The 15,166-nt window shown below is 35.3% G+C and overlaps 2 protein-coding genes across 2 annotated transcripts in view; both read left to right on the forward strand.

Annotated features, from left to right (window-relative positions):
• LOC106467076 overlaps positions 1-5,300 on the forward strand; it is a 38,600-nt gene extending 33,300 nt beyond the window's left edge. Inside the window, exons 6-7 of the mRNA XM_013927394.2 lie at positions 3,083-3,189; positions 3,723-5,300. Coding sequence (XP_013782848.1) covers positions 3,083-3,189; positions 3,723-5,175 — 1,560 coding nt within the window. The 3' untranslated portion in view covers positions 5,176-5,300. The remainder of the gene's footprint in view (positions 1-3,082; positions 3,190-3,722) is intronic.
• Positions 5,164-15,166, forward strand: part of LOC106467077 — a 15,212-nt gene continuing 5,209 nt past the window's right edge. The window contains exon 1 of the mRNA XM_022395190.1: positions 5,164-5,927. Within this exon, the coding sequence (XP_022250898.1) occupies positions 5,313-5,927 (615 nt within the window). The 5' untranslated portion in view covers positions 5,164-5,312. The remainder of the gene's footprint in view (positions 5,928-15,166) is intronic.

The following is a 15,166-nucleotide window of genomic DNA, read 5'->3' on the forward strand; positions in this document are numbered from 1 at the left end:
ACAAGTGTGTTGCCTTGGGTTAGACTTAACAAGCATCTTCAGAGCATCAATATCAATTCCAACATGTCGGCCCTGCCATCACAGTTTTTAAGGCTAAAGTCACCTGAACGAAATTTGCTGAACCATCGTTGATATGTACGAATGTTCAAAACATTTCCATGAACTTCTTTGATATTCTTTGTAGCTCCAGAGGCATTGTTTCCATTCTTGTATTCAAACAGCATTACGTGCTGAATGTGTGTCTCGTCTTGTGCCATCAGTATAAGGAATTAGAGTATGCTAAACTTTACACATAATATAGGCTACACTAACGTGACGTTTAGGTGGTTCCTTTAACTATTATACGTGATGTACATTTTTGGGGGGTGTGGTTAATGAAAGTGTTCCAAAACACGACATTAATTTCATGACGACCTAATATAAGGGTAACTTTTGAGCCACAATAAGGCCCATTGGGGCATAACAACAGTAATGCATCAGAAACTTTAAAAAGCTGTATTTTCTGTATTAACAATTATTTGTAACAATTCCCAAAATTGTTCCATTGTTGAATGCTGTCTTAGCATATTGCCTCTCCCGCAGTCAACACTTTGCAATTATGAAAGTACTAATGCGTGTGTTTCTCAGGACCATTATTGGCTGATGTAGTAATATGTTTATAATTTTAAACAGTGTGGACGTTTTTATCACTCCTAAATATTTTATAGATAGGGAGTAGTTTTAATAATTTGTCTAATCTGGTGTGAAAAAGTAGTTTTAACCATGGAAGACTTTTTAAAATTCAGCATTTGAATTTTATGACATTTGAATTTTGTTTATCAGCATTAATCAGTAATTCATATTTTTTGAATTGTTCAATTTGGCACATCATCAATTTCTTCCTCTATTTTTAAATATCGGATTACTACAGTTGTCTGTTCTTTATGTGAAACATCTGGTGTTGAATCAGCAATTACAGAAAAGTACTTCCCCTGTTGAATTTCTTTTAAAATCACCTCTTGAACAAATGATGCACAAAGCTCAATAAACTCATTTTGTATACTTCGTGAAAGGTAGTGCACTTGCATGTGATGATGACTTTCTTGAGATTTTTTAACTTGTGTTACATGTGGTTTCAAAACAGAGTTGTATTCACTGAGAAGCTCTATTATGCCCAAAAAGTTTCCATTTGCATGGTTGCCAATATGCTGATTTGATTAAAAAAAGGCTAGACCTCATTCAGAAAGAAACAGAACAACTTTCAAAATGAATTCAAGGATTTGTTTCCATTTTGCATCTTTGGCATGTAGCTCACGCACCAATAAATCTTCCACTGCGGTTTTGATAGTCACAACTTCTTGGGCACATCTCCATGCTACATGGTTTTCTTTATGACTCAAAGAATTTTCATGTGCTGGAATACGATCTTTTAACTTTCTCCAGACTCGATACAAAGAAATGATACATTTGTGCTGCTAGAACTAAATCTAGACTCTTTAGTATCTTTTTCCATAAAAAAACATGGAGTGCAAAAAAGAGCTTGTTTTGACTCGCTTTATCATAACCAGTCCTTTTTGTAAATCTCACCATTTTGACTTCTTTTAACCAACAAATGAACAGGAAAAGAATGATTTTGTGCATTATTTGGAATATCAAAATGAGTCATTTTGATGAAAGATTTTCTTTTGCACAGGGTCATGTCTGTTAAGAAGTCCAATATCATTACATATGGTTGAGTCAAGTGCAGCCATAGGTGCAGGTGCATTCGCATCTATTTGTTCTTTAGTTTGCTCATCATGCACTTGTGCTTGAATATCAAAATCACCTTGTCCCTGTGGTTCTTGTTCTTGCTCTCTTTCTGTTTCTGATGATAATGATGAATCTTCACTCTCTAGACCTGGAATTTTCTGAGTAAAAAAATCACTTATTGGCTTGTAGACACTAAGTGCTCCTTCACTTTTCTTCTTTTTTATGCCGTTTACTTGCTCCATTTTCAAAAACCCTTTTCATTTTGGTTTCTGAAACAATGAAATTAAAATTACATAATAAATCACATAGATGAATAACAAAAAATTCAGTGAGTGAAGTATCAACTACCTCATAATTGATTGATTAGATTCTAAAAAATTTTAAGCTGTTAAAGTCATGGAATATATGTTCTAAAATCTATTATTATGGCAAAAATAGAAAAAATATGAGGTTCGAACCGGTAAGGAGTGGGTGGAGGACAGGTGGCATCAGCCTAGTTTTTATCTACATGACGTCATGCTCCAATACTTCGTGGAGAAAAGTGTGGGAGGATTAAGGCGGACATTTTGAGACTCTTAAAGAATGGTAGAATTAGCACTGAAAGGGTAACGTTTGTTCACTGCCATGGACTTGGCTCAAGTCAAGAAACACAGCCAAAGAGTTAAAGTGCTCTTGTAGGTCCTGCATATTTGTTTCATTCTCCAATTGCTTAAGGTGTGTGACAGTTGAACAGATATGTTACGAAAGCAACATGTATACACATGTGACACTTTTTCAAATGTAGAAACTTCTTGATTATGTTGTGTGCTGTTGCCTAGGGAACAGTTTTTGTTACTGACTTTTGTATTTGTAGGTTCTATCTTATAAAATGCTGCATTTTGCTTACTATGGTTGGGGTATGACTTGTTGCAGGTATTTTTCTGGATGGTTTTGTGCCTTAAGTTGATCCATGTTTCAGTGTTTTCCAACATTATTAGATATGAGGAATCACCCTGTATTGAAAATTATAAATCTGTAATCAGAACACGTCTTTATAACTGAATATTTTATGTATCCTTCCCAAAAGTGATAAATTTTCTGTGTATCACACTATCTACATAATGCTAAACAATGTCCAAATGTAGTTTTGATACATTCTGTTCATCTGCAATTTTATATTTGACTGTGGTTTTCATGTGATTTTCTGATTTCCAAAATTGCTTTAATATAACATATTCAACTCTGTATTATCGTTTGAGGTATTGTTTACATTTCTCTGTATTTTTTTGCTGTTTTGAACAGAATTGCCCATTTTGTGAAGAAAGAAATGTTTTAATGAGGATGGAAGGTTTCATTCACTAAATTTTATTTTCAGGAAATAACAAATGATACCATTCTTCACATTTGTCAGATGGCTCAGATCTCTGATGAGCCAGAAATTCAAATGGCTGTTTTGTTTGCTATGACAGGCTGGAGCAAAAGGTAAACTGTTTAATGTCAAGAGAGTATTTAATAAAAATGTAATTTACTGTACATGTAATGAGACTGTGTGGGGTGTAGTGGGATAGTGTACCAGGCTTTGGATTGGAAGATTCAAGGGTTGAGTCATATTATGTAGTTGAATAAAATTCACACTTTCAGCTTGGGAGCATTGTAACTGTAACAGTGAATCTCACTCTTCAGTTAAGAGTGATTATATTATAGAGCTTAGATGCTGCTGACTGGTTGCTCTTCTTCTGGTAAGTAATTCTAAATTAGAGATGGTATGTTTGAAACTTAGGGGCCTTTGACATGGTAATTTAGCTGTTCAGATTGAAAATACCAAAAGTATATGTAGTTGTAACAAATAACTTTATGTTGTCATTAAGTTGTTTTGCAAGTTGTGAATTTTTCTATTGTTCTAAAAACTCATTTAAAATATTTTTATTGAAAAAAAAACAAATGTCAGCTGTTTTCTTGAAAGCAGTGTTTTTCTCATCTCACAAAAAATATTTTTTGTTCAATACATTAAACAGAGAAACTGAAGGCATAGATTATTTGAGGTGTGAACACTGTCTGCGAGAAAGTGCAACTCATTTGTATGGCAGTGTATCATTGGAGAATGTTGAAACCCATGGTTTTGAAATGAGTACAGAGAGTGAAGGTATTCTTGTAAACTTGGAAGATGATACATTCTCACCTGGAGATACCCAAAAAGAGCTGGACAGAAAATTTATGAAAGATCAAGCAGAGTCACATTCTTCTGAAGGATATTTACAAATTTTTGTGGGAGATGATGTAGCAGAAGCTGTACAAGAAATGGTGGAAGGTGATAGTAAAGAAACTATTAAAGAGTTAATAGAAGATGTTATGTTAGAAATCATCAATCAAACAGTGAAAGTAGTTGGAGTTGCATCTGATCAAAAGATGGTTGAGGAAGAAAGAGCAGAAAATATGAGAGAGTTTTTAACAAGTGATACTCTCAAAGATACAAGTGGAGAAGACAAAGAAAAAACAACTCTCCAAGATGAGGTAAAAAAAAGATCAGGAATTATGAAAGGTACCACTGAAAATCTTGTGGGATATGACAGTGCAGATACTGTTCACAATGTTATAGAAATTGAAGGAATAAATGTTAAAGAAATAACCAAAAATAGAACTTTCAAAGAAACAGTGAAATGTTACAAAGAAGAAGCTGTTGAAGAACTGACAGGAGTAGAAATAGAAGTAAGTGTAAAAGATTTTAACATGGATAAAAGTGTCAAACATATATTTGATGATGACAAAAAAGAAACTGTTGAGGAACACGTGGGAGAAGCAGCAGCAGAAAATTTAAAAGAGAAGAAAAAAAAAGAAATTGTTGAAGACACAGTGCAATGTGAAAACATTGTAATTTTCCAAAAAGGAGGGAAAAAAGATGATGATGGAGAAGAAACTGTTGAGGAATACATGGAAGAAACAACAGAAAATGTAAAAAAGAAGATAAGAAATGAAAGCGACAAAACTGTAATTTTGGAAAAAGGAATGAAAACAGAAACATCAAGAGGTGTTAAAGAGATAACTCAAAATAAAATTGTTAAAGCTATACTGGAGACAAACAAAGAAGGAACTGGTGAGAAACCAATAGAAGAAGAGATGACTAGAGATGAAACTTTCAAAGATGCTGTGGAAGATGATAGAAGAGAATCTATTCAGGAGTCAATGAAAGAAGAAATGGCAGAAAGAATGAAAGAGCATACAAGAAATGAAACTGTTCAACATGTTATAGAAAAATATAAAGCAAAATATGTAAAAGAAATAGCCAGAAATACAACTTTTAGTGAAACAATAGAGAGTGACAGAAAACAAAATATTGAAAAACTCATTGAAATAAACTTAACCGAAAGTTTAAAAAAGATAGCCAAAAACCAAATGGCTAAAGAAATAAAGGAAGAAAATAGAGTAGAAATGATAAAAAAAATACAGAGAAAGAAACATCAGAAAGTTTAAAAGGAACATCCATAAAATATGAAAAAGTAAAAGAGACACTGAAAGTTGTTAGAACAAAAACATTTGAAGAAGCATTTGAAAGTTTTGCTGCAGAAACTGCCAAAAAATCAGTCAATGATAAGGAAGCAGAAAATGTCATGGACATAACTGAAGAATCTGTGCTAAAGTCTTATGAGACAACAGAAGGTAGCTCAGTTGTAAGTGTGAAAAAGCCTGCAGATTATGAATCATCAAATGCTGTAAAAGAGAGAGCTCAAGAAGGTCCATTAGATTATTTTGAAGAAATAAACATGGATGACTGTGCTGAATCAGTTCTAAAATTAAAAAACACTAAAGAGATAATGTCTATTTCATCCAATGTCAAAGTTGATGAAACCAATAAACAAGAAACTATGCTAAATGTGCCTGTTGACCTGAGCATTTTGGACACTTCAATCATAGGGGAAGCTCCCCCTGCAGTGGGAAGTATTGTGAATTTATCAGAAGTTGAAGATACAGAAGAAAGTACTAAACCTATTGGGTGTTTGAATCAATCATATGTTACTTCAAAACAGGTGCTTCTAGAAAAACCTGAAGGAGAACAGAAGGCTGCTTCTCTAGGCACTGTTAAGACAACAGTTGGAAAGGAAACTTGTAAAGAAGAACAATCAAATAGATATTTTGTTAAGAAACCTCTAGTAGAAATGAGACTTAAAAGAAAATCAGATTCTATAGTTCCTGAACCTGCAAGAAAGAAGAGATGTCTGAAAGTGGTAAGTTCATGTATTAGTTTACCACTGATTTCTATCTTTTTGCATCTGTAAAAACTATCATTTAAAACAGTACCTGCAATTATTGTTAACCTGTGACAGTGCCTGTAAAAGTTACGTGTGTGTGTGTGTGGAATGTTTTATGATAACAGTTTTTGTTTATGCTGAGTTTTAAATTAGATAAATAGTCTAGAAAAATATTTTAAATTAACTTTTTCTGTTTACAGTTTAGCTATTGAAAGCTGGTGGAGCATTAGAAACCAATAGGCCTAAAATTTGTAACAAAAATCATGTTAACTGCAGACGTTTGTTTTTACCACATTCCTCTTAGTTTGTACATTTTAGGTTGAAAGTCAGGGGTGTGTAAAAATAGCACTAAATTTATCTTTAAGTCTTCTGAAAGTCACTACCCCAAGAGGCTTTTTGTTCAATACCAGTACTTGTCAGTTGGGCTGGATGATGAGAGATAAAATATTTTCTGAAATACTATTTATATATGCAGTATAATACATTTAAAGCTATGGTTTCATCATGAAAATCACATTAACTGCAGGTGGGTTTCTCCATGTTTCTCATAATTTGTCGATATCAAAAAGAGGCTTTTAAAAATTGCATTTCAGTGACTTGTGGAAAACAAAAGAAAGATTTGAAATGCTATTTTTACACATTTCTGATTTTGAATCCAAAATGGACAAATTAAAAGGAATGTGGAAAAAAATTTACAGTTAACATTATTTTCACCACAAATTTAGACCTACTTGTTTCTATTGCTCCGCTAGCTTTCAGTTTTTTTCCTCTCACATTCTTCTTAGTTTGTCCATTTCACATTCAAAGTTAGAGACATGTAGAAATAGCATTTCAGATCTATCATTTGTTTTCCACAAGTCACTATCCAAGAGGCCTTTTGTTCAATACCAGAACTTGTTTGTTGGTTTAGATGATATTGGATTCAAAATCAGAGGCATATAAAAAGAGCCTTTCAGTAACTTGTAGGATCCAACTTAGTTTAAGCCATAACTTTGAAAGTAATATACTGCATGTATAAATAGCATTCCCAAAACATACTTACCTCTTATCCACACTACAGTTATTATTTGACTGCTAGGATTTCCTTCCTTTGCCCATCTAAGCATTGGTCTTAATTTTTCTTGATTGCTCAAGTCTTTTTTTCCCTTGGTGATATCTGTCTCCATGTACATCAGTGTGCCGTCTATCCTGGCACTTCATTCAGGTATTAACACTTTTTCTTAACAAAGCATTCACTAACAGGTTTCTCTGCACTTCAACTGTTGGAGATACTTTGAGTGTTCTTCGTGTTACACAGTTGATTTTCGTAAAGGGAAAAAATAGTATTTTTCATTTGGCACTCTGATATAGGGCGTGAATGCCTGGATTATTGTTTCCAGCAAAAAGTCAAATCGGGTCTCTCCTATTCCACCTATGATATCTAGCATTGCCCAACAGTTGGGGGAGGGTAGACATATATATTCAGTTGTGTTTCTCCAGGGTGCTCTGAGGCTGCATTTGAGGGTATTCCTGGACATTCTGGAGAGAATTTAGATTCACTTTTTCTTGCACCTTCTTTTATTATGTCAGCTTCTCACGAGGCCATATTTGAATTAGCTGCCTCTGGCTCCTTTTCTTCAGTTGTTCTTTTGAGTGTGTGTTGTTTTAGGTTTTCCCATGGTTGATTTTGAGGCTGCTCCTTCCTTGATAGCTGAAAGGTCTAGTGATATCGTGGTTCATACAGGAAAGTTTACTGCTCACTTACGTGAAGGGATAGATATTCCTTGTTTACAACATTTGTCGGAACTATGTAATGTAGCCTACCACTGCCAGGTGGATGCGTATTCAGACTCTCAAAGAATAGAACTGCTCCTTGAAATATGGGGTTCTAGAGCAGGGTCTGTAGTCAACCTCAATAGATCACAATTTTTTAGGATTTGTCTAACCCTATATATGGTGTTAAGGTATTTATTATCCTTCCAACATTTGTCGGAACACTCTCAGCAATCACCACATCAATTTAGGGAGTTGGTACATTGTTAGCATGTACTTTGGTTTGATTGTCAGTTTCTGCACTTTCCCTAGTCTCTTTGTGGAGTAGAGATGCGTTGTTGGTGGGTGGGTGTTTGTCTACTGGCTGCTGCCCTCCGTGTGTTCCCAGTTTCCTTATTCAGGATAATCATCTTCGATCTCGAGTGGTGGTTAAATCAGAATAATACTACAATAGGTTTTCTTCTGCCTCCACTTTGTCCAGAGATCTATCTCTTCACAGATGCCTTGCTTCAGGGATGGGGTACATATCTCAATGGTCAGGAATTCCATGGCCTATGGACGAATGATGAGGCTTCCCTACACAGGGCAGTGTCTCATGGTCTGGACTTATTAAGAGGAAAAATCATCAGGCTTCACTTCAACAATTCCACAGTGGTTTCTCACATTTCCCGTCAAGGGGGACTTGGTTCAGGTCTCTTTGTCATCGAACCTTGGATCTTTTTGGGCCCAATCCTATCATATCACCCTATTAGCTTGCCATGTTCTGGGGGGGGGGGGGTATTTGGTGGCAGGTTAATTGTCTTGACCCAAATGAATTCTCCTGACAGAATGGATTTGCTGTCAATTTGATACACTAATGATCGATATTTTGGCCACTCATTGGAACACCCAACTACTAGCATTTGGTCTCTGGTACCTCATCCTCGGGTATTGGCAATAGATGCATTCAGTCAGGACTGGACAAGATTACAATGCTAGGCCTTTCCACCGATTTAAATGTTACCCAAGGTACTAGATATGATTTGTTCCAACCCCTCGTCAGGTCCTGTTGTTAGCACTGGATTGGTGGTACCTTCAGGAATGCCCACCTCTTCGGCCATCTATGCTGCGGCAGCCTCGATTTAGCATCGTACACCCAGCCATCCTGAAGCTCAGGCTTCATGCATGTAGGTTTTATGGTCCTTTGCACGGCTTCGGGGTTTAACTTCTAAGGTTGCCATTTATACATTTCAGTCTTTGCTTAGTCCCTTGATGGACTTTTATCAACAGAAATGGCACACACATATCAACAATGGTGTATTGAGAGGAGATGGAACTCATTTCATCCAGAAGTGCCAAACATAACTCGTTTTTTGACCTGGTTCTTTAACAAGGGTTTTGCATTTTCCATAATAGCTTCTATAAGGCAGTCTTATCAGTTACTTTTAGATACTCAGCCAAAAATTATTTGATTCCCCAGTGCTCTCTGGCTTCCTCTAGTATTTTAGGGTTCTTCGTCCCAAACGACCATTTCAGTTACCTAACTGGTTTAAGAAGGTGATATTACATGCTCTTTCTCAACATCTGTTTGAGACCTTAGCCTCATGTACCATATATCACGTTTCTCTTAAGGTTTAATTTTGGTTGTTGCTGGCCTACAAACATCACTGGTCAGAGTTGTTGTGCTGATTGTGCACAGGACACTTTATCATTCTACCTACATCCTCCTATACTCAGACAGGTTCTTCTTCTCTAAGATACTGGCAGCCAGTGAAGGGGATAAATCCTTTTCACTGATTCATCTGACCACTATTTCTCACTTGTATAACCTATCGGATCATGATCATTTGTTATGTTTAAAATTTTCTCACTGCTAAAACAAGCTGCTGCAGTTCCAACAAATTAGAAACAAACTATACAAAATTACAATAATGAATCTAAAATTTGAGCCTTGTACCTTATTGATTTGATGAGATAATGAATTTGTCAAACCCACCTGAGAAGCCCCCCTCCCTTATCTCTGAATTTTGAAATTGTTTGCTGATCAACATTAAGATGGCTGATGGCTATATTTATAAATAAAAGCAAGAACAGGCTCTCTTGTATACAAATATTAAAATTTTGGTTCAGTTTTACCTCCTAAACCATTAGTTGAGGAGAATAGTTGTTTTGTGTTGATCAGATTTATTGCTCTGAATAGTAACGTAATTTTTTAAATCTAAGTTGTTCTAGTGACGTATATATTGTATGTCTTCTTAAATGCACTTTTGAAAGCTATGTTAATTTTTTTTGTTTTGACACCCATGTTTGTGAGACATGGCCTTGTTGACAAGGCTTTAGGAGAACATCTTAGATTTTTGAGTGAAAATGGGTTGAGTATGCAGCAAGTTCTACAAATCCTTGTTTTTTATGTATATTTCTACTTATTGTTATATATTTTTTATAAGTGTACCTAAAATGTAATTATCAACTAGCAAAACTTCAGAAAAGTGGAACATACATATAAATTTCACTAGTGAAAATGTAATGTGAACCATGAAACTCAGGTCACCTGCTGTTTATGTTAGCTCTATGAGAAAGAGCTAGTGGGTTCCTGCTATGATTTACTGTTTTTGGTGCAAGGGTTACTGCACTAGTGGGCATGAAGTACAGCAATAAAACCATGAAATTAAAAGAAAACAGATATGAAAAGGTTAACAGTTGATAATATTAAGATATATAATTTGGTAGCATTCTGATCAATACTGGAGTCAATGTATAGGATAAAATCATTTTATATTTTGATATATTGATGATTTCTCTAGAGTTAGTGAGAGTAGAGAAAATATAAGGTTTTATAAAAAAAATACTTTTTGATAGTCATTTAAGAGGTTCTAGAGGATATGTAAATGAAATATGAAAACTGTAAGAGGAAAAGAAGTATTCTTAGCATGAAATCTCCTTTCCTCAGACTGATGTAGTGAATGTTTTGGAAATTAACAGAGAAATATTTGGGAGAAATATTTTGTTAAAAAGTTAAACTTTTGAAACATTAGTATGTCTTATAGTACATGAATATTAGTACTTCAAGTAGACTTTTCTTATAGTATAAAAACAATAAGAAAACTATATTCCCAAACATACGTCCACTGCAACTTATAGCTATTACTCGACTGCCAGGATTTCTTCTTTTCCCATCTAAGCATTAGTTTAATTTTTTATTGCTTGCTCCAGTCTTTTATACCCCACTCATTTGCCCTTGATGATATTTGTCTCATGATCCTCTCTACCTACATAAATGTGCCCTCTATCCTGGTACTTTATATAAGCACTCATTCAGATAATTTTATCACTTTTTCTCGACAAAGCATCACACATTTGAAGGTACTTGGAACATTATTGCGTTGTCTAGTTGATTTCATAGCAATAATAATCAAATTTTTTTTCTTCCAATTAGCAAGCCGATTATAGTATGAATTCCCGGATTCTTATTTCCAGCATGGAAGCCAATTAGGTATCTTCTCTCCCACCTTTGAAATTTAGTGTTGCACATCAATCGGGGCAGTGGGTCACTCTCGGTTGAGACTGTTAGTGATCTTAGTCATAGTGAGATGAAGACATATTCAAATCTGTGGTGATCTTCCAGGGTGTTCAGAGGCTGCATTTGAGGGTGATCCTCGAAATTTTGGAAAGCTTTTAGATTCACTTTTTTTCTTTGCATTCTGTTAATCTGTTGGATTTTCCATCCTCCTGTGGGTCAGTGGAATGTTTAAGGACTTGCAGCACCAGGGTCTAGGGTTCAATTCCATAGGGTAGATGCGGCAGATGGCCTGCAGTTGCTTTGCTCTAACAAAACAACTTACTTTACCTCACAAGGTGCTCTTTCAATCAATGATAATCACTACAGTCTTTAAATGACCTATGAAAAATGAAAAGGAGGCCACTTTGGGATATAATGCTTTTGATTTGTTTTTCTTCTGTTGGTTCTTCAAGTGTGTGATGTTTGGGCTTTTTTCCAGTTGCTTTTGACCCTGCAATTTCATTGATGGCTGAAAGGTCTGGGAGCAAATTTTTTTTCTCCATACACAGAAATTGTGGCTCGTGCTGGAAGGTTTACTTTTTTGTTACATGAAGGGACAGTTAGGCCTTATCTGATACATTGTTGGAACTTAGGGATTTTGCCTACCACCACCAGGTGGAGGCATTTTTCCAAATCAAATAATTTCTGGTCCTCAAATGGCAGAGTTTGTAGTTCACTTATATAGGTCTTTGTCCCCTGATTGGACAGAGTAAGTCTATGGACTTGCAATTCATCTTCAACATTTTCTTTCCTTTTACTTCTCTTTGTTGGAAGACTCTCAGGATTACCAGTTTCATTGAGGGTGAGCTGGATCCATTGTTCCGATGGTTCGATTTTCGGCTTCTACATTCATCCAGGTTGTTGTTGGAGTCTCAAATTTCATTGGCTCCTATGGGGGGGAGGGGCATAGTTCCACCCCAGTTCATTAGTACCGATCCATGACATCAGCTCCTCAGTGCTTTGGTACTCAAAGTAGATTCTGTTTATATCCAGGGTTTTCACTGCCTAGTCAGATTGCCAGCATCATCAGTGATTATTGTATACTTTCATATGACATGGGGCTCAGTTCCAAGATTTTCTGGGTGTGTAGTAATCTTACCCATTAGTCCAGAAGCTCTGCAGATCTTTGGGTCACAATTAGTTGTTCAGCTTACATTTTTCCCCATTATTATCCACCCAACCTGTAGGGATATCTGGGTCTAGTTGGTCTGGGGGTAGTGAGAGAGTTGGACGAGCTCTTCAGAGTTTTTATTCCAGTTAGTTGTTGGGGCTATGAAGACTGGTTACTGCTGGCAACATCTTGTCAATTGTGAGACCATCACATCCTGCTTTTACTTTTAGGTACAACCCAGGCAGGCTTCTCTTTTGGGACTGAGACATCTATTCTTGCTCCATTTCAATATGTCATCAATCTGGGTATTTTTTATTTTACATCTCGTCTTTCAGTCGGATCCTGCTCAATACTTTAAAATAGGATCCCACATTCTTACTCACCTCTCCTTCTCCCACTGCACAGATGGTTCTTTATCTTCTGGGAATGTGGACATCACTCAAATCCTTCGTGCCTTTGGGACAAGAACACAAGCGATCCTTTTATTGGTCTTTAAGTGACCGGGGATTGTACACATCTATTTCAAAGCTTGCATCAGACATTCTTCCTCTTTTTGCCCTCAGCATGTCTTTTTTAACTGAGAAAACACTTTCAACTGTGGTACTTGATGGAATAGATGTACTTAATAAAATGAAAACTGACTTTAAGACTGCATCTGGAAATGCGTCATTGTGAACAGTCTTTATAAGAGATTTATATAGAAAAAGCATCAACTACTTGAGCACTTTTGTGTTCAGTACCTTTTGCCACCTTTGTTTGCAGGCATCTGAAATAATTGTCTTCATCTTCTGTTTCTCTCATGCTATCTTGATTAGGCAATTCTGTACCGTATTGTGCTGTGTCTTTTTCTATCTTTGCAATCATTTTTTGTTGATCTTGTTCCTTCTGATTTTCTGGAAGCCAGGAAAGCTAGGATGAAAACATGCCGAAAGAATTGAATCATCATCAATGAATTCATTGCCAAACCTAGTTTATAATCTTTGAATTAATAGTTCAACTTTGTAACCATGGTATTGTTCAAATTGCTCAATTTAGCTAGACAAATATGCAAGTAGGAATCAGTACTCCCATAAATGCTTTATTCTCACACTGAAGGATGTCAAGTGCTCTAGCAATAGGTCTCATGACTTTAATTTATTCTGAAATAAAAAAAAATTCAGCTGGATTAAACCACACAGTGCTCAGTTGATCAAAAATGTGGTTAGTGCTTTATCACTTGACTCACTTAGGGCACCAAACATTAATTCCAACAAGCTGAACAAGGCACAACCTAGCATCTCCTTATTTCTTTCTCAGTTGTGTTGGCAGCTACAGTGCTTCTGCTGTTGCTGATCGAGACACTTTTTTATACTAGTATTATTTAAAGCTTTATCTTCATCAATAGTAGCAACAAGATTCAATGTATGAGAGACACACCTTTGATGGTCTGAAAAAATGCATACACATGAACAAGATGATACCTCATCATCAACAGTTAATATATTAGCTAGAGAATGAATTTCTACAGCCTCTTCATCTGAGTCATAATCATTGTTATCTTCATCTATGACTGCATCTTCACCACTAACAGTAACATCACCATGCAGTTGGTCAGTGTACGTGTCATTAATCTATTATTTAAACTTATAACATAAGTGCAAAAAACAATTTTGACATTTAATAACATGGCCAATAATCCAATCATGAAGGGCAATGTTAAGATCTGATGTCCAACCAAGTGAACTATAACAACCAACCAAGAAATGTATCCAAATTGGATGCATTTGTATGTTGTATATATAATTAATCTTTCCACAATGACAAATTGTTTGTTTAATATTTTATTCTGGCTAACACCAGATGATTTTATTATGATTGAGAAAAGACTCCCAGGAAGGGAGGATAATTATATGAATGTGGGCTATAATTTATATCTGTAATATAGGTAACTAGCTGAGTTACTCGGCATTGCACTGTGAAAATTTAGATTTGAAAATATAGATCAGTATTTTTTCAGCAAATTATTCAGTAAGTAGACAAAAGCTGTGATGCGAGAAATAAAAAAGCATTTAATCAAACAACGCTTTATTTGAAATTAGATCGTGTTTCAGCTTGTCTTGTTCTTTGAGCCTGAAGTTGTACATCATGTTGCTCCTCTGTTTCTTGCTTTCTGTAAGTTATTTGTCTTAATTTTTGCGCTTGAAGTCTGGTTTGACTTTGTTCAGAAGTTTCTTGTTGTCTATATCCAGCTTGCCTTGATGCTTCTGACTGAACTCTGGTTTTTTGCTGTTTAACAGTTTCTTGCTGTTTTTGAGCAGCCTGTTTTGCAGCTTGTGCTTGAAGTCTTTGATTGCATTCTTCTTTTGTTTCAGCTGCTCTTTGTGCTTGCATTCTTTTAGCAGCAGTAGACTTTCCATATAAAGGGCATTTCTTGAGTGGCATAATCACCTGTATCACTAAACAATAATTTGCTATTCACAAAGTTACTAAATCAATTATGAAACCACTTAGCACTATTTAAAGAAAACTGTTTTTGGAAATACTGAATTGACAGTAAGGTGATCTGAGTGTCTCCCGCCATAACGCTTTCTATGTGCCAAATGTGCTTATGTTTGTATGTTTATTACAAAAAAAATGGCACAATAATCATTAATTGTCAATTTCGTCATTAAATACTACACCAAATACAAAACAATTAGCACCATTAAATTTCTTCTAAAAAACTGGTTATTATGAAGTTAATTTAAAATTTGTAAGTTCAACCATTTGGTTTCCTATAGCTAACAAAATAAACAAATAAACAAACTTCCTCTTTTATATATATATATATATATA

Source organism: Limulus polyphemus, unplaced genomic scaffold, assembly GCF_000517525.1.
Source record: "Limulus polyphemus unplaced genomic scaffold, Limulus_polyphemus-2.1.2 Scaffold2480, whole genome shotgun sequence".
Classification (NCBI taxonomy): Eukaryota; Metazoa; Arthropoda; class Merostomata; order Xiphosura; family Limulidae; genus Limulus; species Limulus polyphemus.